The sequence below is a fragment of the Epinephelus lanceolatus genome, chromosome 2 (genome assembly GCF_041903045.1).
Source record: "Epinephelus lanceolatus isolate andai-2023 chromosome 2, ASM4190304v1, whole genome shotgun sequence".
NCBI classification, from domain to species: domain Eukaryota; kingdom Metazoa; phylum Chordata; class Actinopteri; order Perciformes; family Serranidae; genus Epinephelus; species Epinephelus lanceolatus.
The window spans coordinates 36,350,479-36,364,761 of record NC_135735.1 but is presented as its reverse complement, the minus strand read 5'-3'; the positions used below and the strand labels follow the sequence as shown (position 1 = coordinate 36,364,761).

At 41.2% G+C, this 14,283-nt stretch overlaps 1 protein-coding gene across 4 annotated transcripts; it reads left to right on the top strand.

The window, feature by feature from the left end:
• Window positions 1-1,162: 1,162 nt before the first annotated feature.
• Window positions 1,163-7,608, top strand: irx6a (iroquois homeobox 6a). 4 transcript variants are annotated; one of them, XM_033628761.2, is made up of 7 exons: window positions 1,163-2,507; window positions 3,650-3,878; window positions 4,691-4,800; window positions 5,062-5,357; window positions 5,588-6,262; window positions 6,516-6,627; window positions 7,019-7,608. In XM_033628761.2, the coding sequence occupies exons 1-6, from the start codon at window positions 2,494-2,496 to the stop codon at window positions 6,620-6,622; spliced, it is 1,431 nt and encodes a 476-aa protein (XP_033484652.2). In that variant the 5' UTR covers window positions 1,163-2,493; the 3' UTR covers window positions 6,623-6,627; window positions 7,019-7,608. The 4 variants fall into 4 exon arrangements, with proteins under 4 accessions (XP_033484652.2, XP_033484643.2, XP_078017450.1 ...); XM_033628752.2 differs by having other exon boundaries at window positions 3,600-3,878; XM_078161323.1 differs by lacking the exon at window positions 1,163-2,507 and adding an exon at window positions 3,376-3,472 and having other exon boundaries at window positions 3,600-3,878.
• Window positions 7,609-14,283: the final 6,675 nt, after the last annotated feature.

Sequence of the window (14,283 nt, the reverse complement as noted above, 5' to 3'; positions counted from 1 at the left end):
AGATATTTTAGATAAACTAAAGAATCAAGTGTGTGGTCATGGGTTAAAGAAATTCTTTACCTTCTGAAGCTCAATAAATGGTTAAAAAGCCCATTAAATTGTATAAAAATTTTATGTCGCAAACCTGAAAACAGATGTCTTGGAGATTTACTGTTTTCCTCATTCTGATATTTGATCCAGAACACTGTAAATAGCCAGCGGACATGAGCAGTGCCTTTTCACTTTTTGTCTTCAGTTTGTTCCTGTGTTTTTATTCATGCCACAAGAATATATTTGAAAAGTAACATGCTTATCAAGTTGGCTTGCCCCTTTTATCATTTGTAGATATAACTGATTTCAAGTTATTTGCACCGTGCCCATTCTTGAGTGAGTTTTGGCAACTTAAAATGCTTGGGTGCAGAATGAGCCTGGCTCTGAGTTGAAATATCAGGGTGCAGGAATTGAAGATAAAAGAAATCAACAAGTTGGAAAAGAATAAAATAAAAGACAAATTTTATTCAAACAATAACCTCACCACATTAAAAGCCTGGTAAGATACAGTTTGGTAACATGGGTGATAATGCTTTCTTTTTAGGACCAACAAGTTCCCTGCTGTAACTTAGCTGCCTGTCAGAAGCAATGAGCACTTGCCAGAACCAAAGACATGGTGTGTGTAAGAGTTGCTATTCTTGCCTGTGGGTGTTTACTGCCCAGGCACTTCCCAGAGCCTGGACCATGACCACTCTGTCCACTTTATCTCTGTGGAAAATCTCTTGACGGGAGATCTTCATCTCCTACACGCGGCTCTTTAGCGCCCCTCGGAGAGGAAGACCATAATCGCAGATGCGTCTCCAAGGGAGGAAACGCCATACATCAGCTATGGAGAGGCAGGGGCGAAGGGAAATTTGGCACAAAGTATCAGTCGTGACAACGGAAACCTTACACAGCCCCAGATAGTCAGAAACAGGGAGATCATATGACTCAGTAGGACTGATCATCGCTGTCACTGTCAATATAAATATAGTGTGTATAGGGGGAAATAATAGACCCCCCTCCCTCCCTCCCTCCCTCTCCCTGTCCCAGCTCAACATCACACAGGAGGGGGGCACAGCTTGTTTATGTTTATGGGAGTGAGCGAGAGAACTTGTGATGGTTGAGCTGCTGATCTAATAAGGCTTAAAATTATTTCTCGTTTCATTCACTGTGAGGCAGCATCATTCCTTACCCATCTTTCAAGTGAGCATCATTCAATTAAAATGCAATTCTCGTCGCCCCCATCCACGGATATTTAATTAGACTTGGGAGCAGGGCTTCCACTGTCTTTTTTTTCTAGCACAGCTCTTCGGATTTCACCTCTAAGGCATATTTTCACTCTGTTACTCGTTGGTTAAACAAGGGCATGTATCCATTTGTTAATTGATACAATTACGCATTACGCGTAATGGTCACGTAGGTCTCCAGGCGCGCATCAATCACTGGTCTATTGACCTGCCAAAAACCCCTCTAACCGTTCCTGCTGGGACTGCCCCTCTCTCTAATAGAGAAAGATAGAAACATCATCGTCATTAACTCCGGGATGGACCTCTGGCCAGAGAGCCAGAGGCGAACAGAGGTCGAGATTAAAAAAAGAAAAGAAAGAAAGAAAAAAGAGTCTTAGACGTGCTCATTCATTCAGCTTTAATTGTGACTGATTGTAAATAAAAGAAACAATATTTAAAAAAAACAAAAAACAAAACAGAAAATACTCAGCAGACCTTCTAGTTTATATGTTTGACTGCTATTTGCCTGGGTAAAAAATATAAAGTAATCTCTAAATGTGTACGTGTTTATGGTAACTCACAAGACTACCAGAAATATCTTCCACGTCTCCTTTTTTCCTAATCCAGTTTATTTCACAAAGGGTTTCCATATGTTGCCATGTTATAATTCAATAATGATGAACTATAATACAATTTTTCCGAGACGTTATCGCAGCAAATCAGTGAAGAGTTCTATTACAAAAGCGGGACAAGGCTGTGTACAGTGCACCTTAAGAAAAACCCTGCGTTGGACGTGATTGGCAAAGACATTATTCTATCCTTGGTACCCTGCCGTTCCGGGATTACAGTGACGTCACGCTGATACCCTTGCATGGATGAATGCTAAAGAACTATAGAGCCACAAATAATAGCACAAGCAGAGTCCATATCTTGCAAGTCTTACGTTATCCTTTAAGCCTCCTTCAGCTAACACAACAACAATTTTTTTTGCACTTAATGACGCTTAATTTCATTTCTTATCGGGTCCTTGGGGGGGATTATTCATTCATATAAAACAATCTGCAGCTGGTGCCATCCTAAAGTCTCCCTCCTATGAGTGAAGTCATCTATTATTGAGCGAAAGGCCGTGCGTGGAAATGTGTGTAAGACGGTGGATTTGAAGTAGAATTGGTTGCAATCGATCAAGGGTGAAGAATATTGCTGATGGTAACAAAAGAAGCAGCTATGTCTTTCTCGCAATTTGGATACCCTTACAATGCAACTTCACAGGTAAGCCTCTTTGCTTTTTATTTCACCTAAGTGTTGTGTACACACACTCACACACACACACATGGCTTTTTTTATTTGCATATTTTCCTGTATTTCAGTACATTCAGAGCACTTTTCTCTGTAAGAAACATTAATGACCGAGTGACTGCTTTGACAGTATTGACAGCTATTTTCGTGTGCTGCTTTTGTTGTTGAACCAAATATCGATGTACACGCACCCGTGTCCAATTACACTGAATTATGAATGAACTCACGTGTTTTTCTGATGACAATAGAGATGAATGTCACCTATTGCTCACTACGAGGTGTAATTGGGCTGTAACGCACGCTGTACACACTCGCAAACTTTCTTTTTAATGGGACATGTGGGACGTTAAGCACCTGGTGTTATCTCCAAAGCTTCTAAATCTCTATTAAAGTGGTTTATTTACATTTTAAGACAGTATTATTGCGCGTAATGATAAGTTCGAGGAAGTTCAAGTCGATCAGGGGACAAAAGTTACTCTCATTGAAAAGTTGTCACCCAACTTTTATCTGGATAATATTTTTAGCTTTCAGCACAGTGTGTGTATAAAATTCAGATCTTTTAAATTTGAAATAAAGAGATGATTTATTTGACACTGTCATTATTTTTCTTACATTATTTTGAAACCGATTATAAACTGGAGCAGCTCACTTTTACGCACGGATTGCGCACAGCTCTTTCCACCTTAATATCCACTGAACAAAATATAATTCTAATTTTATGTGGAACATATAAAGAGGACAATAAGGTGATGTCGCTTTTTACAGCGTCAACTACTTTCTCTCGTTGCAGGAATTGTCCGAAAAGTGACTTACCTTGAATTAAGGCAGGTCACAAGTTAAAATAACAACACCTGACTCGGGATAATTGAACTGATGTGAACTAAAGAGAGCTCACGTTTTCACTCGTTTAAGGATTTAAAGACTCAACACTGAACTGAGTGAGCAACTTAACTTAGAAATCTGTTTGCAGAGCATCACCCACAGTCACTTCAGAGTTGTCACAGGCATCCAGATAAGAGCTGAAACACCCAATGACCATGTCTATCCACGGTTCTCTTCATGCAGTTTTTCGTGTCGGCAAACCCCAGTACGACTTGCTGCGATTCGATTTCCAGGTCGGTCTCTGACGGGACAGGCGGCTCCCAGACCGCCGCTGCCGCCGCCGCTGCTGCCTCCTTCTGCTGCCCGTCCTACGAGAACCGGCTCCTGGCGAGCAGCCGGACGGAGCTGAACGCAGCGCTGGGGATGTACAGCTCACCCTACGCCGCAGCGGCTGCCGCCAGCCAGAACTACGCCAACTACTTCCCCTACAGCACCGACCCATCCGCTATCTACTCCACTCTGGTGGGCTCACTTCACCCTCATCTGATGCGCAAAGGGGGGGAGGGGGGCTCAGGCTGATCGATCAACTGGGTTTTGTTCATCAATTTATCCCTGCACTGCAAACGTATCCGTCTCGACATGCCGTTTAATCCAGCACCCAGTCCTGTCTTCTTCTTCTTAAAAGCAAGTCAAAAATCCTGTCACTTGCTGTAGGTGAGGGGAAGTAGTGGGGAAGCAGCGCAGAGGAACTTGTCTCATTTGAATCAAATGTTATTTTTTTATTAGAAAGTAATCCTCCTCATTCTGCCTTGTTTTTTATTTTAAATATTGACTCTTGTGTTTATTGCTGAAGCAGCACTTGAAAAATAAGTCAAATTATATTAATCCTCTGTCAGAATTGTTTAGAAAGTGAGATTTGGAGTGGATAAAGGAATAAATGACTTGTTAAATGGATATTTTGCAGTGCATCTGCGACTTTTCTTGCCTTCTCTCTCTTATTTTAAACACCTGATGGCAGCCAAAAAATTCAGTCCATGGAAATATTGTATATTGTAACTGAAGACAGTAAAAAAATAAATAAATAAAAAATCATATTATAATTTGTCTAGGATCATGCATAGCACATTGCACTGTAAACCTGAAAAGCTACAATTAAAAAAATACATATTGATGTATTTGATGTAATTAATTTTTTTCACCCTTGGTTAGTCATTTTATTCTTGATTTAAGGGCATAAAAACAGCAAATGTCTTCATCATTGTTTTCTAAAAATCACCAAATTGCTGAAAAACAATGAATGTTTTATACTTATAACCACTTATTGTCTTTTACAGAATCCACAGTATGACATTAAGGACAGCACAGGCACTTTACACTCTGGCATCACTCAGACGGCTGCATACTATCCTTATGACCATTCACTGGGACAGTATCAATATGACAGGTAAAATTCATTTTTGTCCACTATATGTAACATGAGCGTTAGCAGACCTGCCACTGATCATTAAAGGCAGCCGTTCACAGGGGGAATATGCCGCGTTTAGATCAAAGGTCAGAGTGTAACTCCATACTGATACCTGCATGGAGCGGAGCTGTACAGCAGGGAGTGGGGATATAGGATGTCTGAGTGAGCAGTCTATGATATCCTTCACTTACTGCACTAATGGCCTCTGTCTGTGTGTATTTGTGTGTCCCTTTTTTGCAGATATGGGACAGTAGATTTTAATGGCACAGCCAGAAGAAAGAACGCAACTCGTGAAACCACCAGCACCCTGAAAACATGGTTGTATGAGCACCGCAAGAACCCCTACCCCACTAAGGGCGAGAAGATCATGCTGGCCATCATCACCAAAATGACCCTCACCCAAGTGTCCACCTGGTTCGCCAACGCCAGGAGGAGGCTAAAGAAGGAGAACAAGATGACCTGGTCACCAAAGAATAAGGCCAATGATGACAGGAAGGATGACTTTAACAAGAGCGACCAAGAATGTGTCACCAAAGGTAATCTCCTTTTTGGTGGCAATTTGTTCAACTATTTACTTAATCATTGTTAAACCAAATATATGGTTACCTATACAAAATATAGGGGAATGCAGTTGCTAAATGTATAGACCAGAACGGTCCTGAAGTGGGTTCCAAAAGTTTTCTGAACAAACTTTGTCTCTATAAATTTACAATCGGCAACTTTTTAAACAGTGTTACCTGAAAAAAATCTCTTCTCTTCCATGCAGATTCCAGTGATTGCAAGGAGGAGAAAGATCTGCATCTCAGCGATCTGGACGACATGGACGATGACGACTGTGACAAGCTGGACAGTGACTGTGAAAAGGCAGCTGCGGATGAGCAGGACCTCCAGAGGTCCATGGCGGTATCTGGAGCCCCTCAAAAGAGAGACTGCAGCTCTGAGCTCCACCTCAGTTTAACCAACAGCTTCCACGCGTTCCCCTGCGCCATCAAAAGTGTCACCACACTCCCTCCTCTCCCGTCTGACTTCCTGGATCCTGTGGTGTCCAAGGCACCCACCTCGACCGGCCCTGCGGGCACGGTGTCCCTGTCTCACTTTGAAGCATCAGATAAGCCTCGGATTTGGTCTCTGGCTCGTACGGCGGCTTCGGGGGTCATACTGAGCCATCAGCAGCATGGCTCAGAGTTGAGGACAGGCAACTCAAGCGGGGACTGCCAGCTCCAGAGCGCCAGGCTTACCGGGGCTCTTACTGGACAGTGTGGGGGCATGAGAGGCCTCCATGAATCTAGCAGTGTCACCAATGCTGAGAGCCCCTTCCCTGAGAGCTCGTCCTTGCACTCTAAACTCTATGGCACTGGCAGCTACAGTCACAAGGACCTCCAGCTGCACTGTTCATCCTATGCTGCACTCCCAGACACATGTCAGTACTCCACCATTGAAGGTATGTCATTTTGCAAAACCATATTACGAGGGATAAAACTGGTCTCATATGTAGATGTTTTCCACAATAGAAAGACAGAATTCCTATCGTCTATCACCTCACAGAACACCAGCATTGCCAGATGTGTTTTGAAAATGTTCCACATGTTGTCAGACCAAGAAAAGCCCATTTAAGGTTATGAAGTGAGAAGACACTTTCTGCCAACTTGCACCCGAGGCAAGGTTCTTAGATATGCTTTTATTTGGGTGTGTAGGATTCTCTGGTGGCAAAGCAGAGACACAGTCATCTGACCTCAGTCAAGCCTGTGGGACCGCGCAGGATGACAAGGTCACTGCCTTCAGACCAGTGATGAAGAGGTGAAGCAGGTGAGAGTCTGCACTGAACTGGAAGAAACCAGTGAAGTCACGACACACACACACACACACACACACACACACACGGGGCACAGAACAACACCATCAACACTCATGGGTGATCAAGGACACACGCACAGGCACAGTCACTTTTTGGTAAATATATGCTGCTAAATTTTAGTTTTTAAATTTGATCTAAATATAATGATTGATTTAAGGATTGGTGGGTTACTATATGCATTATGTCAAAATTATGTTATAATAACCATCAAAATATGAGGAAGAATATTAACATTTCTATTGCATTCAAGTTAGAATTAAATATCTTATTATAGAGACTGCTTATTAATGCTCATTTTTTTGGATCTTATTTTAATCCCTGCTGTCTTTTTTTCTCCCCTAGATTGCTGGAAACTGTACCACGATAAATAATGGGACATTTATTATGCACTAAAGGACACACTGGCCGAGTAGCGGCCTCAATATGACACATGGGAGCTACCTGGCGCTGCTGCAGTGAGAGCTGTCAAACTGTGGACGTGGCTATCATTTTGCACAACTTTGTTTTTATGGTGTAAAAGACTTTATGCAAAAATTCTAGATGCAAAGGTATGAGAATGGCCGGATTAAAAAAATGGCCACATTTGTGTATGGCAATCGTGTAGTGTAGCAAACCTATTTATTTCTCTCTGTGTATTTATTATTTTTTGTTATGTTGTCTGTTTGTTTATTATCTGATGTGTTTATTGGTTGACTTCGTATCTCCTTTGAGTATTTTGTTACATGTTGCGTTTTACTGTGGCTTTGTGTCATTTTTGCCTGATGTAAAAGAGAAAAGCTTGTCGGACATAAAGTTGACCATAAAAAGGACCGGATCCCCTGTGTTGCGCGTGGACCTGGAGGATTTTTGTCATTGTGTGTTTAAACTGTGAGCTTCTTCTGTGTTTTGCCACTCGTGGCATTTCTTTTTTTTCTAAAGAATACATTTTTTTTCCCAAGAGCTTTCGTTGTCTGCGTCATGGTTATTTATGGACGTCCAATGGGCCAATTAAAACATTCGCGGATGTGCATTTGATCAAAGTTTATCATCTTGACTCGACGCGTAAAGGCGCAGCGCTGATGGAAGGTCATAATTCAGAGGAGGACGTGAGTGCAATCCACAAGTTGCGGAAGAAAGAGGGACATCATCCCTCCATTGTCAGCATCTAATCAGAAGTGGCATCGAACACTTTGTTACTGTTCAGGCCAAGCAGCGAGGCAGGGACACAAGATGAATGCTGCTTTGTCCCATGTGTAGCGAGCCGCTGCACTAACTTAACATTGTGTTAATTAAAAGGTCATTTGTAGGATCAAACCCGGCAGAGAAATTCACATGGTCCATCAAAGTCCCTTTGATTTGGCTGTTTTGCTTGTAGTCCATCTCGTTACATGGGCTAACTTTTGTGACTCTCCCACAGACAGCTGTAATCAGATGATCACTGTAGTCTGTGATGCGCGCTGACGCACTGGAAAACTTTCTCATCCTCACATTTCAAACTTTTAAAATCAAACGACAAAAGGGTACTGTATAAACTAATTGCAGCTGGGACATTGATTTTGACGCATTATTATTCTGCACAACCTAAAAAGTAGATGTAAAACACCGATAACTTTGACTAACTTGTCTCCCTAACCCCAAAGGGAAAAGCTGCTCATTATATAATTTAAATTGTTTTAATAATATTATTAAATCAGTATTTTCCTTGGCCTATTCTCCTCCCTCTCTGACTTAATCCTCTGTCTTGATTCCTGAAACCAGTGAATTATTGTGACATCAGCTGGCAAAGATTTAGATTTTATGACTAAATTTGATCTCAGACCACCCCAGAAACAATACCTGCAAATAGTCCACATCCTCGTAACAAAACGTGATTTGAGGTCGCATTTGTGGGATTATGCTTGTAATAAAAGTATTTTCCGTATTATGGCAATTCAGGCTCAATTTAGAGGCGCTGTGGTCATCCTATGTGTCCTTGGCCAATGGCGGAGCTGTCAGTAATGCACGGAGCCTGGTAAATCCAGGGAAATCTACATGATGAGGATGAGGAAGGTCAGGAATAATAACTTAGGCCTATTTAGATTTTTTTTCTTTCCCTGTTCAATTTTTCCTTCTGTGTTAATCTGAGACCTAATAAATGATTTGCGTGAGGCTGAAGGCAAAAACAAACATATATTTTAACCCATAATATATAAAATAAAACTATTTCAGAGGTCTGAATCTACTCATAATCAATAAAGAGGACACACTGGCATCCTACTGATTATATATTTTTAACTGAAGGTCAGCTGAATGAATGAAGAAAAAACAGAAGGGAACAAAATGTTCAGCAAGATGTGTTGGAGGAAAAACCAGTTCTCTCCACCTGACGTGAGCTCATCATGACATGAAGTGTCTACATCAGTCAGGAGGCCGATACTGTAACAGTCCGCCTGTTAATGACAAGCTGCTAACAGGGAGCCTCTCTCCTCCTCCTCCTCAACACTAATCAGTCATGACGCCTGATGCGCTGCTCTTTACGTTCAAATGTAGGGTAGGTGTGTATCAAATATTTACAACCAAATTTAATTAAATCGGAGGCTGTAAAAGAAAAGCTGCCTTGTGCTATTGAAGGTAATGATGCATGCGCAATGGGATTACCACCATGGAGACGTACCTGGGGGAAAGCATAGATAATGGCCATGATGGGCTCATATAGCAGCCTGAAGCAGCTAACAGGTCAATTAGTCTGTCCTATACAGCATACAGTGTTTTACATATGGCTACAGCAGCTGCGCAGAGTACAGACACATCAGACAGCCGTAAATGGAGGCTGCTCTGGATGCTATGGATCACAAAGCACAGCTATAATATAGGTAGAAAAGCAAAATTTAAATAAATGGAATAACATGAAGAGCAATATTTTGGTGTTATTGGCAGTGGTGGTGGACACAGGGGGAGGGGACAAACACAAGGCACTGTGTTTGTCTGACATCTTTAATCTGAGGCGAGACATGGAATCTGTGGCAAACTACAATGTTACAGAATAATAAGTACCTTAGGTAGCCCATATATGCACAACTGAATCTCCCTAATACACGCTTCCCTCTTGGTAAATTACATTTTTCATTAGGGGAGGGGGAGATGGCGGGTGCCTATGAGAGCATGTTTGCATAATCCAAAACAGATTTTAGATAATCTGTGAATGAGGCACAAATGTGCAAAAAAAAAAAGGAAAACAAGCGACGGTAAACATGAATACTTGAATTAGGTTTGACATTATTAATCTGTGACCGTCCCATGTGTGAAATCAAAGGGTGTTTTTACACTTCCATAAGTGTACATTCAGTCAGCCCCCACCTCTCCTCTACTGTCATGGATCATTGATCTTTTCAGGGCCAACTGGCTTCTTGCACCCTGTGCTCTTTTCAAGTCAGCAGGCCAGCTGACTGTCAGAAACGACAGGTGTTCTTAAAGTCAGTGTTAAATATACTATTATATGCAGTATGTACAGAGTAATTATTGTGTAACATTTAACAGCACACACTCACACACAAGTAAATAATTTCAGACAACCTAAAGAAACTTTATATTCTGGACAGCTGCATATTAACTCTTAATTTTGTAGGTCACCTTAAAAATTCTCCCCTTTGTTCTCTTTTTTTCGTATTCACAAATGTTTTAAAAATACAACACAGAGTCTGGTATTTTTTCAGTCTCTCCCATGCAGCAGTAGTTATCAGTGATCAGAAACACAGTTGAAAGTGTAGAAATTTAACAAAAACATTTCAAATCAGTGGTCTACACACACCTTCAGGTGTGTACAAAGTGCATTCATTTGCCAAGGTAGTGTCAAATGAGTAAATAATAACTACAACAACACTGACTGATTTTTGTGAGTTATATTTTAAAATTTAAGCATGTAATCCTCACTGGGAATATCAGATTAAAATGTTTACTTGATAATAACTTCAGATTTTTGTAGCTCAATTTCTTCTGACTGCAGAAAACTACGTGCGAATTTTTGAAATTCTGAGTTCAAGGACGACTCTATCTTACTAACTTCTGACAGCTGAAATGTCTGCGAGCGATGGATGCAGGGAGTGAGCACAGTTACTGAGAAAGCCACTTGTTAAATTGTTTTCCTCTTTCTTCTGCTACACATCTTGAAAGATGGGTGTCGACTTAATGCCTAAATGTACAAGTAACTTCAAATGTGAAATATACGGCACACTTAAAAAAGAATGGTGATATAAAAAAATCCCATTTCTAATATGAGTCAGAGGTAAGCTTGGGTGACATGAGTGTAGGGCTGTAGTGATATACCGGTTTCAGGGTATACTGTGGTATGAAAGTTGACAGTTATCATACTGTGAACATTTGCTTATCTACAGTATTAGAAAAAAAAATGCAGTTGGACAGAGGAGCTCACCTTTCTTTTAGTAATTTTTTAAAGGGAGACTTTAATTTTTTTTAAAAAGGTTTCAAGTTTCAATCAAAGTAATTAAACATTAGTTTAACGAAATAAAGCCCTTCTAATTTATTCCTATAAGGGTCATTGTAGCCCCATCGTAAAAATATCGTACTGTTGCAAACTTACTTGAGTGGCACGGGAGTGAAGCATTCAAGCATCATGTGTCCTTGTTTTATATTTTTATTGTTTTTAATGCTACTACTCTTACCTAAGATCCAAAAGGGTCTGAGTTTAACAATAACTGTTACTGTGGTATGTTGTAGGATATAATGATATAGGTCAATGAGGGGTTAATCGCTGGAAAAGCACTGTCAGGAACATCCATCCCATGTGCACTTTATATCCAGGCCCCCACTTAATGAGCATGTGCCTGCGACGTAAAAGAATATGAATGATTCTGACACGATAGCAATGGCCTCTTCTTATTAATTAGGAGCCATAACAACAACAACATCGCAAACAATAATTTGCCCTCTAGTTTGACAAAAGAGGCAGCATGGAGGTGCCATTTGATGTGTCCCACACTGGGCAGCTAAGGCTCATAAAACAAAGTCTTTGTACCAGTGGCTCGGAGTTCAGCTGAGGGGGACAATATACACACTTCATTACATTTTGTCAAAAGGCGCAATGAAATGTGTGTGGGACATTGTTTCTGTGCATGTCTCCCTCCATGGAATTTCTGATTGCCGATGTTGCTACAAGGTCTCTGCTAATGAGTTTTGTCAAAGACAGTTGTGGACTTGGTGGAATGGCCAGAGAGGGGATGAAAAGCTGGCTTTGTGTAGTTTGGGTAGATGTTGCATTGCGACCCCTGCTTCTTTCTATATCCCGTGTTTGACCTGCGCTGTTCTTGTCCGGAAAAAAAAAATCCAGGCCTCCGTTCCATCACCGTTGCAGAGTGATCTGCTCCAGCACCTTTGCCCTTTTCAAGCGTGTCCCCAACTGGACCCCAATGAACCAGGCTGGAGCACGGCACAGAGTGACACTGGTGCTGCCATTTCCCAGGGCCTTGTCTCTTTTGTAGACCTCATTCCTTTTAGACTAAGTTGGCTCTTGGAGTCTTCTCTGGCCTGTTAAGTGTGGGAATAAAGTCTTGTAACCAAATTCTGAGTTTCTTTTTCCCCTCTCATTTCACTTCGCTGACAGTCTGTTACTGCCTAATTGTGAATAGGGTGGCTAGTCCCTAGCTCAAGTGATACTACAAGAAAGTGTAACAAAGCTTTAAATCTTTGTTTTCGTGGCGTCCAATGATTCTACCTCGGTGTCAGTTCCACTGCTAAACCAAAGGGCAAGGTCAATCTCACTCTTGGACCATATGTGTCTACTGAAAGGAGTGCAAATGGCACTCAGGGGATTATATGAGCAAAGACTGCCATGTTTACTTTGAACATACGCAGAAATAAGCAGGTCAAAAAGCCCCAATCAAACACTAAAAGGCTAACCCACAGACACAATGAAATAAATTCTTACTGACTGCCAGCACGAGGGGAGCTTTCATGTGCAGCCTGAATCCCCACATTGTGCTCATGGAGTGCTAAACTGTGTGTGCCCTTGTTCCTGTTATCTTGTTTGTTCTTTTATGTTTGTCTGCTGGACTGGCAGTTTTCTGTTGCTGACCTTAGGTTGGCGTCACCACCATCAGAATAATCTCCTGTGTCATTTTAATGCCCTTTAATAATCCCCCTGCATCTCATTTTTAATCTCGCTCTCTCCTTCTGTTTTTCTTCCCCTTCATGTTGGGCATCTGTTGGCCTTTATGCCTGCTGTTGAGTCTACATTTGACTTTTAAACATGGTGTATCATGACATAGCCTGACCACAAAATAGGCACAGATCCCAAATTTTACAGTCTCTACAAGCCATGCAGCTTTTGCTAAAGTCAAAACAAATTTTAGTTATGAGAAATAACACTTCTTGCATGCAATTTATGAATCATATGCAAGAGGAGGCAAGGCTCATGTGATTGTGTATTGACACTAAAATAACATGAAAGTTCGAGTGTCTTGGCTGAGGTAGTGGGTGAGCATGCTAATTGAGTTTCCATGATCATTTTATACCTCATGCATACTTCCTGCTATTGGTACATTTGATTTAGACAATAAAAAATTACAATTCAACTCTTTTAGCTTCCTTTAAGTCTTTATTTTGTCTCACTGCCTGCAAACTTATGGCACTTTATGGTTGAGTCTGAGCTGCACTAATCAACTTCTCTAGCCTCATAAATACACTTTATGTCACCATATAAACCCACAACCTATCCAAGACAACACATTCTCACTCCCAACTCGTCAAAATCAGCAGTTTGGTCTGAGACTCTATGCTTCAATTTATGACGCTCTAGGTACCCCTATAAACTTCAGAGTTCACAGGAAAAGATTCGGCAGCAAAACTACTTAGTTAGGTTAAGGAAAAGATCATGGTTGGGTTGAAATTATGTTGATTTTTGGTTTCACACGGGACACAAACATCCATCACTTGAGTGAATGTCCAGCGTTTGTTTGACCCATCCATCCAGCCCGACCTCAAGACTTTATACTCAGGCTGTTCTCATGCACTGTTCGTACCGATAGCTATGAAATACATAACCCACTCCCAATAAGTCTTATATAACCCACGTAATCATGAGCACAGTAATTTGTATCTAACCCAACTAATAAGGAAGGCTGTGATTGTGTGACCAATGCCCTGACAGGAGTCAAGGAGGAACTAGTATAAAGAGGAAAACTCTGCATGAGGAGGCAGGTTCACACAGGACTTTCCCCCAGGAGAACAAGGATTGTGTCCCATGTGAAACCAAGTAAACTTTGAGTTATTTTAAGGTACGATATCTTTTCCTAACCGACACTACGTAACCTTACTTTCGTAAACCTAACCTGCACACCTTTACTTGCCTTAACCTAACTTATGAAACTCTGCATTGAGTACATAACTTTACATTAAGTACATAACGTGGTGTTGCCATTTGAGGGGCACTTATTTGTTAGACATTATATAATCTGTTGTATGGGGATACATTGGTATTTTATGTAAGTGGTCTGTACATCTAATATTGCCATAGTAGGTTAATATTGGAATAAGTTTCAAGCCCAATGCATCTCATGCAGACACTGAAGGGTGCCTTGTACGTCAGTATCAGATGTAGAGGGGCATGACAAAGCGTCAGTATTTGAGGACCTGGG